The sequence below is a fragment of the Morone saxatilis genome, unplaced genomic scaffold, assembly GCF_004916995.1.
Source record: "Morone saxatilis isolate NCDOM2014 unplaced genomic scaffold, NCSU_SB_2.0 Contig19, whole genome shotgun sequence".
In the NCBI taxonomy this organism is placed as follows: domain Eukaryota; kingdom Metazoa; phylum Chordata; class Actinopteri; family Moronidae; genus Morone; species Morone saxatilis.
The window spans coordinates 14,926,118-14,947,137 of NW_023339751.1; the positions used below are offsets into that span (position 1 = coordinate 14,926,118).

Consider the following 21,020-nt stretch of genomic DNA (forward strand, 5'->3'; position numbering starts at 1 on the left):
ACACACACACACACACACGGCCGCAGCCCTCACCTCGATTTTGAGGCGACAGACTGTTTGAAGAAGTTTTCCGCAGATCTTTTCAGTTCTCGGAACCGGGCCGATCCTTCCATTTCTCCCTGCATTTGACAACAATAAGATCAAAAACTTGAGATTTCTAAAGTGGAGACATTTTGACTGTATTCCACCTTTAGCAATGTGTGCTTTTACATCCAACCTACTACTCCAGGTGAAGCTAAGTAGCCACCCTTCCTCTTGACCTCACCATACAAAAAGTGTGACTAACCCGGAAGTAGCCGTTTCTTATCAGACTGTCCATGAAGCTTTTCCACTGAGGGTTACAACTGACGGGGGCATCGGGCTCTGATGAAGGCAACTGGCACTTAGAGCACAGGATCTCGAAGCCATGGGCCTGGGAGTGAGACACGCACACACAGAGAGGCAGACATTTAATCAAATACAAAACTACAAACCCTCATTAGAGGTCACCTTGCATCCTACTACGTGCCTAATAAAAGCATAATACTCCAAAGGAAGGATCAGGATGAAGAGTAAACACAGATGATGGCTGACCAGTTTCATGCCGAGCTCGTGGGCTTTGTACTTGGGATGAGAGCGAGGAGGCAGAGTGAAGCCGCTCCTACGGTCTGGGGTGAACTGTTGCTGCTGCAGCTGGGCGTACAGGCAACGCGTGAATGTCACCTAGAAATATAAATAGAAGTACAATGTTACGGTTAAGACATTACACAAAAGCTGAAACATACTACTGAAAAACCTGAAACACAAACAGTGTTTACAGTTAGAGCACGAAACGAACACAATCATCAACATAGACGCAATGTTTTGAAATAAGAATATTTCCTTTAAAAGAGCTTCTTCTTTTTGCCTAAAACGCTACAGTCATGAATCTTTCAGTGTGTTTACCGAGGTGAGGACTCGCGTATCAGGAGGAAAGGTCTTGAAGCTTCGACACGCCTGCAGATCTACTGGATCCCGCAGGTAGAAGGCCGACACTGCAGGGGCGACTAGGTCTGGTCGCTGTGCCAACACCATGGCGACGCCTGCAGGTATGAAGCAGTGGGCACGATGGAGGCCAGTCTTGATCTTCTCCGGGTACCTAAGGACAAAGTTTACATCGGTATGCTTTTTTTCACATTTCACACATTTACAGTATCTGCTGATACCAGCCGGATACTTGTTGTATCCTCTTATATACAATATTTATGAGGCTGTTGAAGTATTCTCTTCTGCTTCTGCAACTAGAAAACAAATATCCAACAATGATTCTGCACCTTGAAGCCTTGAATTCTGACATTTTGCTTTTAAACTTTAAAATTCTATTTGCTGAGGGTTGGGTCAGAGCATCCGTACTTGTCAATGATGTTGAATTTGAAACACATTTGCGGATTAATAATAGACTTTTAACACATGAGGACCTCTCACCCTTCTAGTCGCTTCCTCAGGACTGAACAAATCTTGGGGCTTGCCTGACAGGCCTCTGGGTGGGTGGAGAGCAGTGCTAGAGCCTGTGCAACACTTGGTACCACATCTTTCAAGAGCCCCACTGTACTGGATTTGGAGGGACAGGGCAGAATATGCAACTCTCCCCTATAGAAGAAGACCTGCAAAGGAGAATGAGTAGGGAAAGAAGGGTTATCGTGAATACAAATGATGGCAAAAGACTATTACTTATAAAATAAAATCATCACACCTGCCTTCTTATCTGGTCAACTCACCCTGTTTTCACTGGTGTCTGGATTCAGCCACTTGGGAAGATAATCTGCTGCTTCAATCAGAAGAAACTCTCCATCATTGTCTTCAACTCTTCACACACAAACATAGAATTGAAGTTAGAAGAAGAGAGGCAAATGACAAACAGCTTACACTGATCCATAAACTCAAAGCACATTTTGTCTCACCTGGCTGCCAACTGTGGGAACGCCTCTGTGATTTGCTGCAGGAGGTAAACAATAAACCACTCGTCCTCCACATTGTCCCCAAACTGAGTGCTCCCTCCAATGTGAGCAGGGACACCTCCTGTCAATAAAATGAAACACATATCCGTTTTCAGCACAGACAGGCGGTACCAATATTTAAATCAGGGTGAACTTGACAACACTGTACCTTTCTCAGGATGATACTTGAGGTTGAATGACTGGTGCTGCCAGATGTATTGTATCAGGAGTGGGGCAACCTTTGCCATGATCTCCTCCACCAGGTGTGTGAGATGTTCCTCAGTCTGCTGTGAAGTTGGACCGTCTGGTTGGATGAAGAAGAGTTTGTACTGAACCACGTCCTCCTCCATCACTCTCCTCTGCACGGCGTCCATTGTAGTAGTTTTAAAAAAAGACCTGCTAAGAAACACAGCAGGCTAAAGTCATATACAGGCATATAAGTAGGGCATTTGTAGTATATATTACTGTTGATATTCAAAACAATCTCTTCAAAGTGTCGGTCAGTCTTACTTTGTCTTGTTTTTAAATGTCAGACCTTATATCAATGAAGTCCGCAAAGATTTCAGTGTGAGAAAAATGAAACTTCTCTCCTCTCTTCGTACGTTTCTATCACGCCATCTGTCTCTGTTTAGGTCCTACAGTGAATCCCACTCGACTAGCCCATTCGCGTAAAACACGAGTTCCTACATTTTAAATTACCCAATTATTCGTTGTTCTACAGGATAAAAAAAAGAATCTATCTTATACACAATATACATCCAGAATATACCGCGTTTCTACTCCATTTAATGAAAATAATGAATCACATAGTGTGCTTGTTGAATCCAACCCACACCGCCACCGGATATATTTCAAGAACGCAAACACGTTGTCGCAATGAACACTGGGAGTTGTAGTGAAAGAACCAATAGTGAAACGGCTATTTTGCGCTCGTCCGAAATCTATTTCCCGTGAGACCACGGGGGGTGCGAAGCTGCGTATCCATGGCAGCCGTGTTATTGTTGTTGGTGGTGCTAACATTAGCAGAGGAAATCTTCTGAGGTGGCGATAGCTAACTGCTAGCTCCACTAACGTTTAACCCCCCCCCGTATTTAAAAATGTAATTCACAGGCGACTGCTGGGCGACACAAGATGCTAATTTAGTGTAGCAAGGTCCATCTAGCAGAGGGAGTGTTTTGAGGGACTTATTCGGCGTTCTTCGTGCCTTGTTGATGTTTCATCCATCCGTTAGCTCGCTTGTTGTTAGACGTAGCCTCCTCCTAACACCAGCTGTTAGAAAACAACGTTAGTGTCTGTAGCCAAAGCCCAGTCCTGGTTCCTTGCACCGAGGCTGTTCATCTAACGGACCAGAGACAGAGAAATGTCAGACCTCCCTCCAAACTGTTCCGAGCGAGTCCAGGACGCGGAGGCGGGAATGAGAGACGAGGGCTTGAGCCTTTAAAACGGACACGAAGGAGAATGATTTCACGGTACAGCAGAAGACCTGTATCACACAAACTAGAGATGTGAGTATTGTAACATTAAGGGGTTGAAAGCACTGGAAACCAGGCCCCCCAGCTGTCAGGGGCTGGCTGCTGTTATTCTACACTGAAATGAGTGATTGACTTCTCCACCACTGTCGAATGACTGTGTGAAATTATATTTCTATTGATTGATTGATTGATATTGATCAAGGTCTGTCTCCTCGTTTAGACAAACGTCACATACAGTGCACGACGACCCATCAGTTCAGCTGGTGAACTACTAAGCCCTCCTATTATTTGAAGTAACAATATTTAGTTGTTTTTTTTCATGCTGATGTTTTAGGAAATGGTCGACAGTAAAAAAACAAACAAAAAAAACTCCATTTGTATTTAAAGACATGCAAAATCACCAGGAAATAGACCACAGCCATATAGAACATCATCCTAACTTTTATTTCATCTCACACTGTTTTCATTGGTGTCTGGATTCAACCACTTGGGGAAATAATCTACCGCTTTAATACGAAGACGATTACACACTCACTGTTTAAACTAGACTTTTTTCTTTAAACCAACGTCCACAATCTGTCTTTTTACGCAGTCGTGGGTTGTCCCGAAGCAGCCTCGACCACCACCCTCTCCCAGAGGAAGCAGACGATAACCAAACCCCTCAGCGCTACCTCCATGACCTCCAGGAAGCCGTCTCCGCTCACAACAGGTAACCGAGTCCTGGGTTGTTCTGCGGCGAGACAAACCTTGGCAACAGCAGAATATGGCAAAGATCAAACCACTTCCAAGTAGCACACGCGGAAACTCTTGCCTGTGTGTTTTGTAACGTTACACCATCTTGAGTGGACAGCTGATTCTCAGGGCTCTCGCTGTGTGAAACGAGACACCCAGAAGCAGTGGATTCATTGATATCACATTGCCTCCTTCACATGTGCAGTTAAAAGAATGAGTAATGAGGCAGGCCGGAGGAATATTCAGTGACTTTGACATTTGCCCTTTATTTTCCACTTTGAAACCTTGCCTATGATTATGTCAGCAACCACCACCAGTAAGGGTTTCTATAGCAGAGACCTGGTTTCTGCTGTGACATATAAAGTGTTTGAATCTACTTATGTGTGTGTGGATACATTGATTCTCCAACTGTGCGTTAATCTCACAACTCCCTTGACCGTGTCTGTGTAGCTCAGAGACGTCTGCTGCCTCAGGCCACTCTGACTGTCCCACCGTCATCTCAGTAGACTCCAACCAGTCCTGGTCAGGTATCCACAGCTCCACCGGCACTGGCATCTCTACAGAGAGGAGCTCTGTTTTCTCCTGGGGCTATGATGTAAGTCTACTCCTGCGAAAAAAGGATCTGAAGGGATGATTTGTCTTTCTGTCACACAGGAAACGTACTCAAGCGTGCACACACACACACACACACACACAGCACTGTTTGCCCTCTAGCAGTTTTCTGTCCTCTCTGTTATTCTGTTGCAAAGATCAAAAGACTCCACGTACTCTCATGCGCGTTTTAATGTCAGATTTTGATTTGCTTACTGACATTTGTCACCTTTTGGTAAACCTGTGAAAAACCACAGAACTGCATACAACCAGTCTCGGTACAGAGTGGTGGATGCCTTGTTTGTCTGCTGCTTCTTTGAATATGCAAAGCCTGGTTCCACTGGGTGTTGGTTTGTTATTATGCTGTGCTTTCTAGCCTCGGCTGCTTCTACAAAACTTTTCCAGGACTCAATGATTTATTTAGTTTGTTATCCTCAAGCTGCTTCTGAGAAGAAAAAAAAAAAACCAATCTCAGTTACACAAACTAACTCACTCCTAACTCACCTTATCTCTCTTGTTTTTATGTTACAGCATATGAACAATCCAGTTTGACCACAAGCGCATACACGCATCCCAAGGGGCTGTAGAAGCTAATTATTATGCATGTTGAAGCTTGCCATGAGATAAAAAAAATAAAAGAATAGCAGTGTTTTGCCAATAACTAATGAACAGACTGAAAAGCAGCAGCTTTCAATCACTGAGCCAGTCTATGAGAACAGAGAACAGAGGAATGACTCGCTCTCCTTCCTGTGTTTCTACCTCTTTCTGTTTTTCCGTCCCGTAGGAGTTCGACAAGGCAGCGTCACGGCAGGTACAGCAAATGTTTGAGGAGATTGACAAAGAGCTGTATGAGGGGAGAGGCAGCGGAGGAGGGATACTCCAGGGGCTGCAGAATGAATGTCAGCAGTGGGCCACGCGTTTCCCGCATCTTCGGTTTGTTATCGGAGTTTACGACCTACTACCACAAACGCAAATTGAATTTTTGCAGGAAAACTTATTATAAATGATTATTATACTATATATGTACTTATATTTACTTAATTACTCATTGTGTGTGTGTCACTCAGGATCCTGGGGACTCAGCTGGTGTGTCCCAGTGATGATGGCTTCCAGTGGTATGCTACTTCAGGGAAGGGCAGCCCTGCCAGCAGCCCATCAGCAGGCAAAGAGAGCAGTGTGAAGCCCCAGGAGAAAGATAAGGGCGGCATAGAGTAAGTCTTAATTGCACTGACTCACTGGTAGACTGTCTGTCTGATAGGAGAAGGACACATGAGGTCAAAGTTCACCTGTTGGACACATTTCTCTGCTGTATGGTACACGTTCCCTTCATTTTTAACACATATAGCACTGCTTAATCGAAAGAGATTGATATTAGCAAAGTCTTACCGTGTGTTGCTTTATTATTATTTAAATACATTTGTCAGAAATATTCTGCCTCTGTGTTAGAGCATCAATTATAGAGCAGTCGTGGCTGACTGTGGTTTTGTGACCTAGATGCTCTGGCTTGTTAATCAAGTCTGTGGGCCAAAGTCATTTTGGTTAGCTGCAGTGGATAGTTAGCTAGGACTGTCTCTTTTAATGGTATACTGGTTGTAACCAGGCCACTGTTGGACTAAACTGAGTCTGCAGTGTTAGTGTGAGCTTGTGCATGCATGGGTATACTGTAAAAATGTGTGGCGGGATGTTCCTTCTGCTTGACCGTCTGAAGTTGTCATCTGTATTCAAGCTTATTTATTATTTGTAGAAAACATACAGCATGTGTGGGCTTGTGTCTGTGAGCGTAGCGTTTTATGTGTACACGTTAAGGTGCTTAACTATGTGCGCTCTTGTCTTGGGTTGAAAGGTTGAATGTGCAAGGCAGAAGAGCAGCCCTGATCAAGTCTTTCTCAGCAGAGGTGGAAGGGCCTCCTGGCACCTCCAGTGGCTCCAGCATTCATGACAAACCGAGAGTGATTGAAGTGGAGGGTCTGATGGAGGAATACCTGGCTTTTGATAGCAGGGACTTGTGAGTTACTCACTTTCCTCCTGCTACACATCAGTGTTCTTATTCCAGAAACTAAACAGTCAGTGTATTGTCCAGTTTTGTTCAAATATGTATTATATGTGTCTTCTATAGGGAGGATGAGTGGGAGCAGGATTGTTCAGAGTCTGATCGAAGGTATCACTGTTTGCCCCCTGTCTCGCCGTACCGCTGTCGCCGCCAAGCTGTTCTCGACCTCCTGTTTGACGACGTGTGGCGGCAGCTGGTTGGCTGGATGAAAGAGCTGGTTCAACGCCACTGGGAGTGCTGCACCTCAAGTAGGGCTGAATGGAACTGCTGTACATGCATTAGACCTAACTTATATTAACATATGTCCATCCTTATGCATTTGGAAGTGATGATTGTATGTGTGATTGGCAGATGATGAAAAGCTTTCTGGGAACTTGAGCCCCGTGCAGCAAGACTCCCAGAATCCCTTCATGCTGCTCTCCATGCTGCCCACGATGCTGCCCAAACTTGGCCAGAGCAGGGTGCCCCCGCTCACATCTGGCCTGCAGTTCCAGGTCAGTGGTCTGAGGGGGGCTGAGAGGCAGCAGGAGGGTGTGTCTAGGGGAGTAGTCTGGGAGCCTCATTTAACTTTCATCACTGAAGGCAGTGCAGGAGGGCAATTCAAAACTTCATGATGATAATTTTCTTCAATTTGATTATGACTGAGATATATAACATGGAAGGAAAATTGTGAAAATGATTAACTAGTAATAAATACGGCACCAGTGTGTACCGATACTGGTTTCACCCACCCTGATGTTAAAACTGTTCGTATCAAGTTTGAGCTCAGTCACTTCAGCCCTGAGAAGAGTATATAACATTTGCTCAGCATCATGAACTGTGAGGTCTTTGCTTTGCATTCCTGCCTATTGCTCTTTCAGTCTGTCAGTGTTTCCTGTTCATTAACTTGTATCACTGTTTTCTTTCTTTCCTCCCTCCTTACTCTCTGCCCTTCACCTTGCCAATGTCTTTTGTCCTTTCTTTCTCTATGTTTTTATTTCTGTCTTTATTTCCCTCTGTGTTCTTTACCCTTCTTGCTTCCTTTCCATATCCACCATCTTCCTTTGGTCATGCCTTTTCCCCCTTAAAGAACACAAAGTCAAGGGGCTCAAAGCACAAGTCCAGACGGAAATCCAAAAAGCAGAAAAGGCCTTCCACTGTATGTAACTCCCTCACTTTGAGCTAAAATGGCAGCTCATTATCTTTATCTCTAGAATAAATGTGCTTGTGCCTGTTGATTAACACGAAAGCATCACCACCATTTATCTTTTAACTGCAACGTATGAACTACTTTGGTTTTCTTTACTTCTTTTCTTTCACAACAAGAATGTTGGAATGCTTTGTTTGCTAGTTGCTCCTTTGGTTGCATTTTAAGTGTTAATGTGAATGTGAATGTTATTTTTGGTCGGTGACGTAACTGATATGGGGGTCCTCCTTACTCCACTGCATGATGATAGACAATATGCTTTATTGTACATTTAACTAACCCTGTGGCCTTCATAAAATACATTATTTGTCTCTAACCTGTCTTTTCTCCTGTATTTTGTCTCTTGTCCCCTCATACCTCTCTCTGTCCTTGTCTCCTTAATCATTCCTGTATTTTTGGATCTTTTTACTTTCATCCCGCTCCTTTACCCTCCCCCGTGTTCCCTCTGTCTCTTTACTTTCTCCCCCCGCATCTGACACCGCTCCCCAGGCTGGAAGGGTACCGGTAGGTGCGGCAGCGACTCAGCACAACCTGAACGACCTCATCGTGATCCACAGCATCCCCCTGCAGCAGAGGAACCTGGGTGTGCTAGATAGAAACCAGTATGGACACATTTTACTCTTCTAACCAATGAGCCTTGGTGCCAAAATTGAAAATAAAAACAAACAGCCAAAACAATGACACACATTTTTGTATTCCTAGTATGTGAATTTCATCTTTTGAATGGGAATGAATAGTTCTTGTAGTTGTTGTTTTCCATTTACAGGTAAACACATCTTGTAAAATGAGAGGGACATCGCCTCACTCATGCCATGTTTTTGTCCCTGGTCTTAACACCTTGTGTGACAGAGTAAACCGCCAGTTGGCAGCAGATAGATAGATAGAAATGCACCATTCATTGATTGTGCTCCACTCACTCCTTCCCTTACAGGGAGCCAGAAGAGCGAGCGTGTCACAGACCAGGATCCAGCGCTGTCCCCTCCAGCAAAGCTCGGCCTCGCCGAACCCTGGAGCAGAGCTCTTCCTCGCTGTCCCGCCCTGCACAGTCTGCCCGACGCAGAAACCCTCCTCCCCGAACCCTCCTGCCACTGGTTCCCAGCTTGAGCCTGTCCTGTGCAGCGGGATCCATGGACGAGGTCATCCGCGGGACACGTCTGTGAGTTTTGGCATCGTGAGAACCCCGCCAGCCTCACCTAAACTCCTATCTAGCTTTTTACTCTCTCATTCTCCCCTATGGTCTCTGAAGTTGTGCAGAGGCAGAGTGAGATTACTTTGAAAGCAGACTCTCTTTCAACTTGTGCCTTATGGGGCGGTGCAGCAGAATAATCGCAGGGGCGGGGGCTGATAGAAGTTTCACGTATGAAACCGACTTCACAGATGAACTTGTCGTGAACTGCAGGTGATAGTGTAAAGTGTGCCTTTAATGTTTAATCTCAATTCTTCTTCAAAATTCAGCAACTACTGTATCTAAATATTTAATGGAAACAGTGAGCGTGTTTCTTTTTAAAAGAAAATACTTTGAGATATTTTTTCTCTATCACAAGAAGTACAATTCTAACTTTCTAACTCTCATCCTTACACCTAAGCTGTGAACTCCCACGGTCTTTTCAGAAAGAAGTGTACGTTAGCGCATAGATGCAGCATAGAACAATCCATCTATCTGTACTCCTTGTCTTTATTTATGTGTGCGTCTTCATCCACAGACCCACAGCCAGCGACCGCCTAACATCTCCGCAGTTGCCTCTGAGTAGGAACACACTCCTTCCCCCCATCAGCACTGGAGACCCAGAGTCATCTCACTCAGGGCAGCAGTCCAAACCTGCACAGGTACAGCATAACACTACTACACTGACAATGGAAACCTCATTACAGCAGCTGAACACAAACACTGATTAAACAAGTAAGTAAACCACCTGTGAATGAGTCTTTGTCCATTTTTTCTGCTCGGTCAGCGTCAGAAAGGCCCGTCCAGCCGCGCCCACAGTGCTATAATTGATGAAGCTGGCAGTTCAGTACCGAGGGATCGTCATCACCTACTGGACGTCTTCTCTCGCCCCAACACCACTCACACATACAGGGTAAGATGCCCCTTATCATCACAGAATCCTGCAGCACATATCACAAAAATGTTCTTTTTCTTTTTTACCCCATCAGGTTAAGGGCTTAAGTGGTTTTTATGCTCAATGACTGTTATTTTTTTAGTGTTTGTTGTATTAGAGACGGTATGTCTGACCCCTGCTTTTGTTTTCAGTCAGACACTCCGTACCGTCGTTCCTTCACAGTATTGGACAACATCGGGCAGGGGCGGCCAGGCAGAGCGTCTGTGGGCACAGGTCAGAAATTCAACTTGAAGTTGAATAAAAAACATACACAATGCTGCTGGAAAAGGAATGTGAGGTACTGCAGTGGTTCCCAGCCTTTTTTTATCAGACCCCACAGCCCTGTCAGATTAACACAAGGAACCTCGACTTCACCCTCCGTGTTCAAAATGTGGTCATTCAAACTGATTTTAAACCAGATATTATTACAATAATAAAGTTGGATAGAATGGTGAATGTTACGTTTTTTTCAATTTACAGCTGAACTGTCAATGTTTAGGTTGGTTTAGTTAATTTGCACTAATACCACTTGGAGTAGCGCTTGCTAACTAGTTTTCCTGCACTGTCAACATGCGGTGTCCAGGTGTTATAGCTGACTCAATATATAAATATACTTTTTTAATCAACTCGCAATTTCAATTTGATCAAATCACTGATACTGCATATTGAGATCCCCACTTGTCAGCTGCCTGTTTTGTGCTACTTTGTTTTGCCTGTCCTTGTACTGTGAATGCCCTGTGCCTGATGGATTTTGTAGTACATGAGCTCATCACTTATGCATTCATTTATTCATTAATTCCACCAGACTCTCTTGGAATCGGTGTGACCGGCATTAGTCTTGGCATCAGCAGCTCATCTTTCTTGGACTCGTTTTCCCACCACCCCTTGGGGCACTCGCCCATCAAAGATGAAGAGGAGCCAGACCCACAAGTCCCCGTCCCAGGTCAGTAGATTAAAGCGGCTGATGAAACTCTGCCAGACCTGGTTCTCAGATAAACTATGAATGAAAGTGATTACAGCGACTGGCTTCACGTTAAGATTTACTGGTAAGATGATTTAACTCGGTATGTTCATTAACTTTTTATCCTTCCTCTTTCCCATAGCTCCGCTGGTGCCTGTGTCAGTTCCGCCTCGGTCTTACACCCGGGGAGGCATTTCATCTAGAGCCAGCAGACCTGGCTTGTAGTTTGCCTCCGATCTTCAGACCCTTCAGCCATTCATCTTTATAAAGCACAATAAAGTGCAACACTCTGCAGCATCTGTGACCTCTAAACTTTTTCTTCTTCTTTTTTTTTTACAGAAGTAGCAGACTTTTTTTTTTTTCATATTAAGCTGCTTTGGTGAAGTTTTTGTTAGAGGCCTATTTTTGTATTTCAGAAATCAGCTTATGTGGCTGCCAAACAAACTGTCAACAGTAACTCCATCTTCATGTACAGTATGGGCTGTATGTGTGGACATTTCTACTGTGTATGTATGATCTGAATGTGTATATATCTATTTATATATGAATGTACTGTTACTATCCTCTGGTGTGTTGTTGCTACTGGTAAATGACTATGCCAGGGAATAACACATCCACCCAGACAGGGTATATAGAGATAAAAAGCACTTTTTTTCCCTCTCTTGATGCTACATCGGAGGAGTTTGGCTTACTGTATCTTTTATTGTAAGGACACAACCCTTTAACCCGCTCCTGTTGTAAAAAAAAAAAAAAAAAAGAAATCGACTCAGAGCTTCTCATTGCACACAGGAACAAGAGATGCCACCTTTTGGTTGCCTCTCCATTAAAGCTCTGTTAATATCATATCAGGAGCAGGAATGTGATGGCTGTATAAGCACTGACAAAACATTTCTACAGCCCAATGTGCTTTTACTAGCACATCTCACAATAATGTAGGGATACAAGAGGCAGAGCGTATGTAAATAACTAAGGGATTCATTTATTGTGTCTGTACAGAATACTACTTGTGGTCATTTTTTTTTCTTATCCGAGCAAAGCCATGTGTGGAAGCTTTGACAGGTAAAATCAGGGTTACTGCACAAAGGGTAGTTTTCCTTTGATTCATAATTATATTATATCAGATAGCCATGCTACAAAGGTGACAAAGCTTGAAAATCAAAGCTTTTTCTTCAGTGCATTTTCTTTTATTCTATTTTATGCAAAAGAATAAAAAAAGCTGTGTACAAATGATGTATATAAATATGAATTTATTCATGTTTATGAAGACAAGAAATAAAAGATGCATTTACATTTTAATAAGCTTCACATAAAAAGCTACAGAGGCCCGATAAAGGACAGTTTTCTGAGGGGGCACGCAGAAGGGAGCAGTTAGGCAGCTGCTCATACACGTATTCAAATACTCTTACTGATCTAAAAAGGTGTTTTTTTAACAAATGATACCTGCTATAATGTATGTACATTTTATCTGCTATAACCAGAGCCTCTATGCTTTTCACTTTTTTCCTCTCTTTGCTTTTTGGGATTTTCCACTTTTTTTGGCGTATTTTGCTTCCAGGTCAGACAGGAAACCGTTAAAATTCTGCTCTCTGGACTTCTGTCTTTGCTGGAAAATAAGAAAGAAAAATGGTTATTGAGAGAAAAAAAAAAACGGCGACGGACAAACAACACGTCCTGCCAATGTTTACATGTGCACATGCATTTGTTACCTGAAGCATCGCCACGAGACTGTCATCCTGATCACCGAGCCCCATCTCTTTTTGCATTTCCTCTGCTTCTTGTCGCTCTCTATCCGCCTGGAAGGTCAATTAAAAGCACATTACTGAGACTGGACAAAGTTGTAAGATACTAGAGCTTAGTCCTGTTTGTAAATGTACAAAATAAATATAATATACACTGCAAGGATTTCTTCTTACTCTCTTTCTACGGGCCTTCTTCTTCTTGTCACTCTCCCGAGTAAACGCTGGGAATGCCTCGACATCCCCGCTCTCGATGGCAGCCTGGATCATGCTGCAGAGCCTGGGCTCGTCTTCCTGGGAGCAGCACAGAACCGAGGCTGTGATGGCATCCATATTTCCCTGGTGCTGCACATACAGCTTGATTACGTCCTGCCGCTCCTCATCAGAGCCCTTATACTTCTTCTCAAACTCAAGGATGTCCTGCACTGTAATCTAGGGGGATGGATGCAGTGACAGAACAGGTTGTCAAGACAAAGGAAACGTACGACAGGCTGTTAAGTGACACAATAACCTTGATCCCCATCCACAATTAAATTCCTGGAAATACAAGTGACTCAGTCCACGTGTCACATTGTCACATATAACCAAGCAATGGGACTCATTATGGAGTCAGAAAACACGTGCTGTGTTCAATACCTTAGGGAAGAGCAGCCTCCAGTAGTCTTCCCAGCAGCGGTCTTGACTCAGGACGTCGGACTCCTCATCCACCACCCCCTGCTCATCATAAACAGCCCTCTGCTCCTTATCGCTCAGCACCGCATACAGCTTTCCCAACACCTGGAGGGGGAAAAAAACATGACGTCAGACTCAACATTGTACACCTCTGCAGCCCTTACTGTAATGTATGGCATGTACTATTATTATACGCTTCATACAAGAAATATAAAAAGAGGATTTGTAGACGCATTGGGCTATTGATAAACTGTGGCCATTACTTATTAGTCACTTGTCAGCTTTTGGACATATCTTTTATACAATGGATGCTATTCCTTTGTTATCTCTGGTTGTATTAGCTGATAATAATGGGTAATGTCATTTTGTACCAGGCATTACTGGATTATCATCTGTTTGGTATTTTATTCACCAAAAAGATCTGGTTATTTGATCTACACAGTTCCTCAACTGAGTTTTGAAAGAAAGGAATGACAATATACAGTAGCCTATATCAGTCTTACTGCTAATATCTGGTTGATATGGTTGGATATGTGGGACCTTTTTCTGAAGAGTAATGCAATTGGAAGACCAGCAACCAAAATAAAGGGAGCGAGGTCTTTCAAAACATACAGGTAAACAACAAGGATATATTGCACCTAAATAATGTTCAAAAACGTCTCTACTTGTGCTGCAACATAACCTCACTCAGTCTCTATGATTATATGGGACTTGTTTACACAGGGGGGAGTAGGAGATGACTGCAACTACTGCAGTTAGCTGCTGGGAGCTAGCTATCCAAGTTAGCTATCTAGGTAGCTAATCTTAGTAAACCTAGCTTGTGTGTGTGTGTGTGTGTGTGTGTGACAGCTAACAACGAGGACCTGGAATTTCTGTGTAGCCAGCGGGTCTTCAGGAGCCCGGTCTGGGTGGACTTTGAGCGACACTTTGTAGTAGCTCCTCCGGATCTCTGTCTCTGTTGCGTCCTTGTTGATGCCCAGCACCTCGTACAGGTTCGGGGTGTTGAAGAGCTCCTGGCACCGCTCCAGTAAACCCATTCTGACCGAGTAACGTTAGTCCGAGTTATCAAGTGTCTGAAGTGACTTTAAGAGGTACGTTTTGTGGTTAACTAATGCTGAAGGGCTGTTTTCTGCGTTCCCTTTGTTGGCTGTATCAATTTGGCGCGCTGGGCTGTCAGACACATCCGTACGTACTGCGACGTGCTTACGTAACAAACCCAAACGCCCTCTTATTGGTTCCCGTTGTCGAATTCGTCAGACTACGTAATGAGGATTTATTATGACTGGTTTTGTTTTAAAATCTTTGAAAACTTTACTGTACAACATATAGAAGTTGTTACTATTTAACGTATATTCTTATTGTATTTGTTTGTATATGAATAATTTAAAAAAAGTGAAGTCAATATGTTGTGCTGTAGCCTATATGTTGTTGATTTAATGGAGTTATCCTAGGTGCTTCATGAAAGCCTACCAAATCAGCCATATAGCCTCTAGAGTCTGGTAATCCCAATTCCTATTATTAATGGACAATCAATTAGAATTTATTTTATTTTAAACTTAACCCCCTCCTTAACATTTTAAACTCACATTGTTGTAAAATCAATCCTAAACCAAACTATTCTGAATATATATTTTACAGTACATATTCACAATTATACAGCCAAAATAGTGCAGTGATGTCTGATGTAATATTTCATCGGTTTTATGCCGTTTTAGGGTTTCTACTTGGTGAATATAAATGAGTAATTACTTGACACCCAAATGAGAGATTTGTCTTTAAGAAAGATAACCTGACAAGGCAGGGCTACTTCATGCCACAGTCATTTGGGAACTATATTTAAGTTTCCCTGTAATATTTCAACCTGAGTCTTTGCTGTGCAGCCCCATCTAGTTTCCAAAAAAACATGTTTAGTCTCCCTATAATTAAATGTCACAATTAGTATGACGCTAAGCCATACAAGGCCTCATCTATTACAGTAAACACGGAAGCTATCTGAAAACAATTTGGTAGCAGCGAAACCATATTTGACACTCCATGTCACCAAAGCAGCTTAATATGAAAAAATGTGTACATACATGCATCACTCGGTGAAGAACGTACAGATACCCCAGTATTTATTGGTGTGTTTGAAGCAGCACAGGAATACATCAAAGACAATGAGGCAAGTCACTAAGTATTTTTCACTGCTTCATGCGAAAGCAGAACACAAAGATACACACTGACTTTGAACTAAGCATCTGTAGATTGCATCCATCTGTGTTTATAAGCCTGTACAATATGCAGCACTGGAGATATACGCTGCAAACCCCCGTGTCTCAGATGTTATCCAATTATTGCCCCATCTGTTTCTGTTGCATATTTGGCACAGTCTCTGTTGTTGTTTTTATATTGACTTTCTGTCATCACAAACCTCATCTGTCCTTTGTACTCACACACGAAATAAGCACTTGGACAACTGGCATGTCATTATCATGATCAACAATGAAACAAAATGACAAAAGCACAAGAGTTGTATTGTAAATGTTATGAACTTTTGCTGGTGTGCAGATCCTTCTCCATATGCTTTCCATCCACTTGCATGGATAATGCAAGTGGAGCTTGAATATAACCATTGCTCCGCCAGAGGGAATATTTCCTTGTTTTGTTAACAGTCTCTCCACAACAGTCAAATGGCTTCGTTCTCATGGTCAGTCTTTACAGCATGTCCATGGCTGATACGTTTTCCCCTGAACTGGGACAGTCTAAAAACCTCCTGTAGGGGGCGGCAGCTCAGCATTCCTTTCTGGTCTTCACCATCTTGCTGGCGTACTTGATAGGGATCCCCCAGCGTCTCATTAGATAGACATCAAACACATAGGCCATCCCTGGCTCCAGGCCCCCGATCACAGCTGTAGTGACGGCCCGCCGAGGATTCAGCTCCTGGAAATACTTGCACAGAACCCTCTCTGTGTCAGAGCGGGACTCTGGCCCCAGACAGGGTGCAGTTAGACCCCCAGCCTCTGCTTCATGGTTTCCCAGCTTTCTACGGTACACGCAGTACAGGCTTCTTTCCTCTGTGCCCATCCAGGCCAGGGTGACACTGTTGCAACCACGCAACCGGTTGAAGGATTTTATCTGCAAGGTGGAGGGCAGAGATGGGACCCCTCTGCGGTGGTAGGCTGAGGAGGTCTGCATTTTGACTGAAGCCATCAGACCTCCTGGTAGAGCTAGGTCTGGAGAATCAGAGATCTGGCCTGTGGTCGTTCCTTCTCTCTCCAAGTGGATGAGGTAGGAAGGACTTCCCTGGAGCCAAATGTGCGCTAAATCTCCCCCCACGGCCTGGGAGGTCAAAACCTGACCTTTACTGGACACGGTGACCTTGACCTTTTCACCTCCGCCGCAGCTCTGCAGGGTGAGCAGCCCACTCTGCTGCAAGCCGCGAGGACGGAAGCTGAAGAATTGCTCTGAGTTGGAGCCTCTGTCTCGGAAGGTCACCCACCTCAGCTCCCCTTCTCTTAGCGTGGTGATCGCCGCACGAGCCTCCTCGTGCGTTTGAGCAAATGTCCCCTTGTACGCCATGCTGGTCCCGTTCAGCCTGTCGATCACAAAGACATCAAAGTAATACTGGGTGTCAGGCAGGAGCTCAGAGACGGTGCAAACACTCTCTGTCCCCTGACACACGCACTGGAGGTCAGCGTACTCATCAGTGAGGGAAGGAGGTGGACTCTGGGGTTCAGGATAAGAGTCCCACTGCTGCCACCACCACTCCTTCAAAATCGGCCACACTGTCACTCTCCTCCTCCTTTCCTTCTTTTCTTGTTTCTGGTCTTTCTCTTTCCTCATGCTCTCTCGTGCGGCACAGAGGCTGGGGTAGTTTTGCTGAGAGTTGACGAGGACACAGTAATCATAACTTTTCTGTGTGTGTGGGAGGCTGGTTACACTGGGCGCCCAGCTGAGGGTGACACTGGTCATGCCAACGCCTAATGTGTGAACTCGAGGGTCAGCTGGGAGCAGAGGGAAGGCGCCCGAGGGCCCCAGGCCTTCGTGGAGGTACACCGTAGCTCGAGTGTTGTGCTGTTTGGAACGCAGCCTCACGATGTAGATGGAAGCGTGGGGGTAGGAAGGACCCCTGTAGGTGTCCACTGCTTTGCCTGTGAAGCTGTGCATTTTCTCCTCAGTCCCAGGACCTCGCCACCACACCTCGGGCATACTCTTTTTGGTGCTCCCTGCGAGGAAGAATTTAGAACACAATTATAAACCTATAATTCAAATTGAAATGTGTTTTGCCTATTGTCACGTTGTTTAACCTTCACTGTGCAGAATGATGTATGTGCAGAGTGTGACACCTAAACGGCGAAAGTTTCTCTGTTCATTTGGCGTAGGTTTTGTCATCACCAGGTGTTTTTTAAATTTTGCATAGAGCCAGGCTAGCTGTTTCCCCCTGCTTCCAGTCTTTATGCTAAGCTTAGCTAATCGTCTCCTGGCTCCAGCTCTATATTTAGCACACGGACTTGGGAGTGATAACTTTTGGCAAAGAAAGCAGATGTGTCAAAATGTTAAAATATTCCAACATTCTTTGTGTTTGGATAACTTTTCATAACAATCCTGAGAATGTTTAACGAGATAGAAAATTATTACACTGTTCCCTGGTATGTGTACAAGTACACACTGTATTTTAGTTTTAAATTAGCAGGAAACATAAACCCTGCAAATTACATCAACAACAACCGAGCACACAGAAGTGTCCCAGTCTGATAAATGAACAAATAAATAAATAAAATGTCAAATGCCACTTCAAAAACGGTTACCAGTATTTGTATTCATACCTAATGTGTTGTTATTTTGAAGTACACACTATTCACTAGAGTGACGCAACTGGCAATTATAAAAACCTGCTCATCTTCACTGTTCAGCTCTCCTCGAGACAAGAAATCACTCCTCAAATGAGACCAAATGTTTCAGAATCAAAGTGAATAATTCAGTCTGGCGATGGGGACCCATGAGCTCAGGGTCTGAATGATTCATGTGTCATTTTATAACTTTATAATGTTATTTTACCGTGTAGAAAGGCTTGTTTCGTTAACCTGGAAAAGTACTCATGGAGCATTCCAAGGCATATTTTCTTTTCCAGAACACTTCACCCTCTTTAGGGTTGAAATTTGATTACTTTGGTTTCTCTACTTATTGCTCTGACTTTAGTTTTAGCCTTGTTTTTTATTGGCTGCTCTCTAGTTTGTTTTATTCTTCCGAGTTTATTTGATTTCTTTGGTTTGCGAAGAGCAAAATATTGCAGACTAAGAGCACAGTTTTATTTTATTGCCTATTCAATGTTTGAATCAAGAGTTGGCAGCCCTTTTCGGTTGATGCGTATGCGTTTATGAGATTTTAAAATCTGAATCCAAAGCCTCATGTAAAATTTATGACAATGTGACAACCAGATATGATCACACCCACCATCTCTGTCCTTGTCAGAGATAGTGGGTGGCATTTAGAAAAAAAAATAACCTAAAGAAACGGGTCAGGAGGATGTAGGATGAAAATAATATCTGTTATATCTAGCTGAGAAAAAAGACATTTGGAATTTGTTTAAATTGCTCTTGAAAAAACCTAGGTACATAGGCAGGTACGTATCTATAAATGTGATCTAACCGCAGTGGTAAATTACAGTTATCACCTCAAGGCTGCAAACAAAAAGACAGACAAGCAATGCAAAAACTATATGCCTAGTATTTTCTCATGAGTGTACTACAAATTCTGGCCATCAAGCTACACAAGGTTAAGAAAGATTAGAGTCATTGCCTTCTACTAAATCCCTATCTGTTATCATAGTGGCGATAATATCTAATTAATGATCTTGGCTTAGCCAGATGTAGTGATGATCTTCAGGGTAAAGTGGGTGTCTGAAGGTGCAGGTTGTGGTCTTACTGTTCACTCACACTGCAGGCTCTTGAGAGGTTTGTCCTTCAGGGTGCGGGCAGCCAAACTCCATTCGATGGGGAGGTCACAGGGGCTGACAGTCACAGACAGTGCCGGAGCCTTCTTCTTCAGCGTGAAGTATAGTCTGTGGAGGAAACACAGAAGATAATGCGCAAGAAGTTGTCTGATTCATTGCAGGGAATGTCAAAAAGATAACATCCTGTTTCAATGCAGCTGCAAGGTGATGGATGAGAAGACAAGATATCTTCCAGTGCACACTGAGCAACATTCTTTCATTTTCTTGGATGGTTTGGCGATACGGTGGGCTGCTTGTAATTTTCTTTCCTAAAGCTTGAAGATTTCAACGTTGCAGCTGTTTCAAACATCTGCCAACTGCTGTCTTTCCATTTGCCTACATGCTGATCGGTCCGATCAGGAGAGGTGACCTGGGAATCGCATGATAAGGCTGCATTGACAGTTTGAGATGGATATCTGTCTGTTTGCTGTATCTGGGATCGTGCTTAGCATGGAAACTATTTTGTCCTTTATAGTGATCTAAAGTTTCACAGTTTTGTTAGATGGCAGTTCAGAGGCAGTTAAAGGACATCTAATATCCATGCAGTCTGGTTCTATTTTAATTCAAATAATCACTGTTGTGAAATCGAGTCAAAGTTAAACTGCTCCCCTCCGCAAAGACACTTTTGAACAGAAGACGTCGGTCTCTTTCAAACCCAAACTGTTCTGTTACATGTCATTTCTTCACAGCTAGTTGCCCTTCAATGAAAATGAAGCAACTGCATTTTTATTTGTTAATAAATATTTGTTCTCCTTCCTTATAAACATAATTATTCATGATTCTGTGCAGATGGCGCTTGTTTCCAAACAGATGTGCGACACTGTCATTCTCAAGGGCGCTTTGCAGCTTATTTAATAGAGTGATTAATTCCTGAATCAGTGTTTTCTCTCCATTATTTGCCGTGCGGTTCTGCATGACTGCACTGGTGGACAGACTGCAGCACACAGGGAGATGCATTTCGCAATTTTCGGCTCCCAGTTTCAGAAAGCGAGCACTGGCACTGTTGTGTAAGGTTCAGGCCAAATGGGCTCCACTTCCTTTCGCTCTCTCTACAGTGGCGCTGGAATCAGCCACTGTCTAAAGGTGGTTGGGGGATGGCTGTCAACTTGCTATTAAAGTGGAAACAAGGGCAAATGTGATGAGCGGGCCTCAAGATGTAATCATGGGTCTTCAATGAGCAGCAAATGAGAGTCAGATGTGTGGTGTTCAGTTTTAAAAAATTATTTCGCACAAGAATTCAACCTCGTTTCAAAGGCAAAACAAATTGATTCAAGAATATTCTGTTGAGATGATCCACTTTATTTGCATTTAACAGATGACGCTGACGTTTCAACTTAATATCAAGTCTCTTTACTTGATGAAATTGGACATGTACATTTATGTACAAAGATGATTTTTATTCAGAGAAAAAACGTCCAACACTTGCTGGCTTCAGCTTCTCTAATGTAATTTCTCTGATTTGATTTTCTGTTTTATATAATTCTGGATTAAATGTCTTTTGGATTTTGAAGCTGTTGCTCGAACAAAACAACAATTTGAAGACCTAGGGCTCAGGTAAGTTGTTATTGGCATTATTCATTATATATATATATATA

General features: G+C 43.4%; 4 protein-coding genes across 5 annotated transcripts in view; 1 reads left to right on the forward strand and 3 right to left on the reverse strand.

The window, feature by feature from the left end:
• ecd (ecdysoneless homolog (Drosophila)) overlaps positions 1–2,743 on the reverse strand; it is a 5,516-nt gene extending 2,773 nt beyond the window's left edge. Inside the window, 9 exon segments of the mRNA XM_035664041.1 lie at positions 34–119; positions 287–412; positions 574–702; positions 925–1,117; positions 1,444–1,622; positions 1,737–1,824; positions 1,920–2,037; positions 2,125–2,354; positions 2,466–2,743. Coding sequence (XP_035519934.1) covers positions 34–119; positions 287–412; positions 574–702; positions 925–1,117; positions 1,444–1,622; positions 1,737–1,824; positions 1,920–2,037; positions 2,125–2,329 — 1,124 coding nt within the window. The 5' untranslated portion in view covers positions 2,330–2,354; positions 2,466–2,743.
• A 210-nt stretch (positions 2,744–2,953) lies between these two features.
• On the forward strand, positions 2,954–11,726 carry fam149b1 (family with sequence similarity 149 member B1). 2 transcript variants are annotated; one of them, XM_035662901.1, is made up of 16 exons: positions 2,954–3,460; positions 4,020–4,136; positions 4,610–4,754; positions 5,535–5,683; positions 5,818–5,961; positions 6,594–6,755; positions 6,867–7,048; positions 7,152–7,294; positions 7,870–7,938; positions 8,476–8,588; positions 8,918–9,142; positions 9,690–9,813; positions 9,939–10,064; positions 10,238–10,319; positions 10,891–11,028; positions 11,189–11,726. In XM_035662901.1, the coding sequence occupies exons 1-16, from the start codon at positions 3,414–3,416 to the stop codon at positions 11,269–11,271; spliced, it is 2,049 nt and encodes a 682-aa protein (XP_035518794.1). In that variant the 5' UTR covers positions 2,954–3,413; the 3' UTR covers positions 11,272–11,726. The 2 variants fall into 2 exon arrangements, with proteins under 2 accessions (XP_035518794.1, XP_035518795.1); XM_035662902.1 differs by lacking the exon at positions 7,870–7,938.
• Positions 11,727–12,273: 547 nt separating this feature from the next.
• On the reverse strand, positions 12,274–14,648 carry dnajc9 (DnaJ (Hsp40) homolog, subfamily C, member 9). The gene is made up of 5 exons (XM_035664228.1): positions 14,318–14,648; positions 13,419–13,559; positions 12,960–13,214; positions 12,753–12,839; positions 12,274–12,649 (listed from the first exon to the last, which is right to left on the reverse strand). The coding sequence occupies exons 1-5, from the start codon at positions 14,489–14,491 to the stop codon at positions 12,539–12,541; spliced, it is 768 nt and encodes a 255-aa protein (XP_035520121.1). The 5' UTR covers positions 14,492–14,648; the 3' UTR covers positions 12,274–12,538.
• Positions 14,649–15,546: 898 nt separating this feature from the next.
• Positions 15,547–21,020, reverse strand: part of ndnfl (neuron-derived neurotrophic factor, like) — a gene marked incomplete at its 5' end in the record, with an annotated part of 6,461 nt that continues 987 nt past the window's right edge. The window contains 2 exon segments of the mRNA XM_035662976.1: positions 15,547–17,659; positions 19,370–19,494. Coding sequence (XP_035518869.1) covers positions 16,224–17,659; positions 19,370–19,494 — 1,561 coding nt within the window. The 3' untranslated portion in view covers positions 15,547–16,223.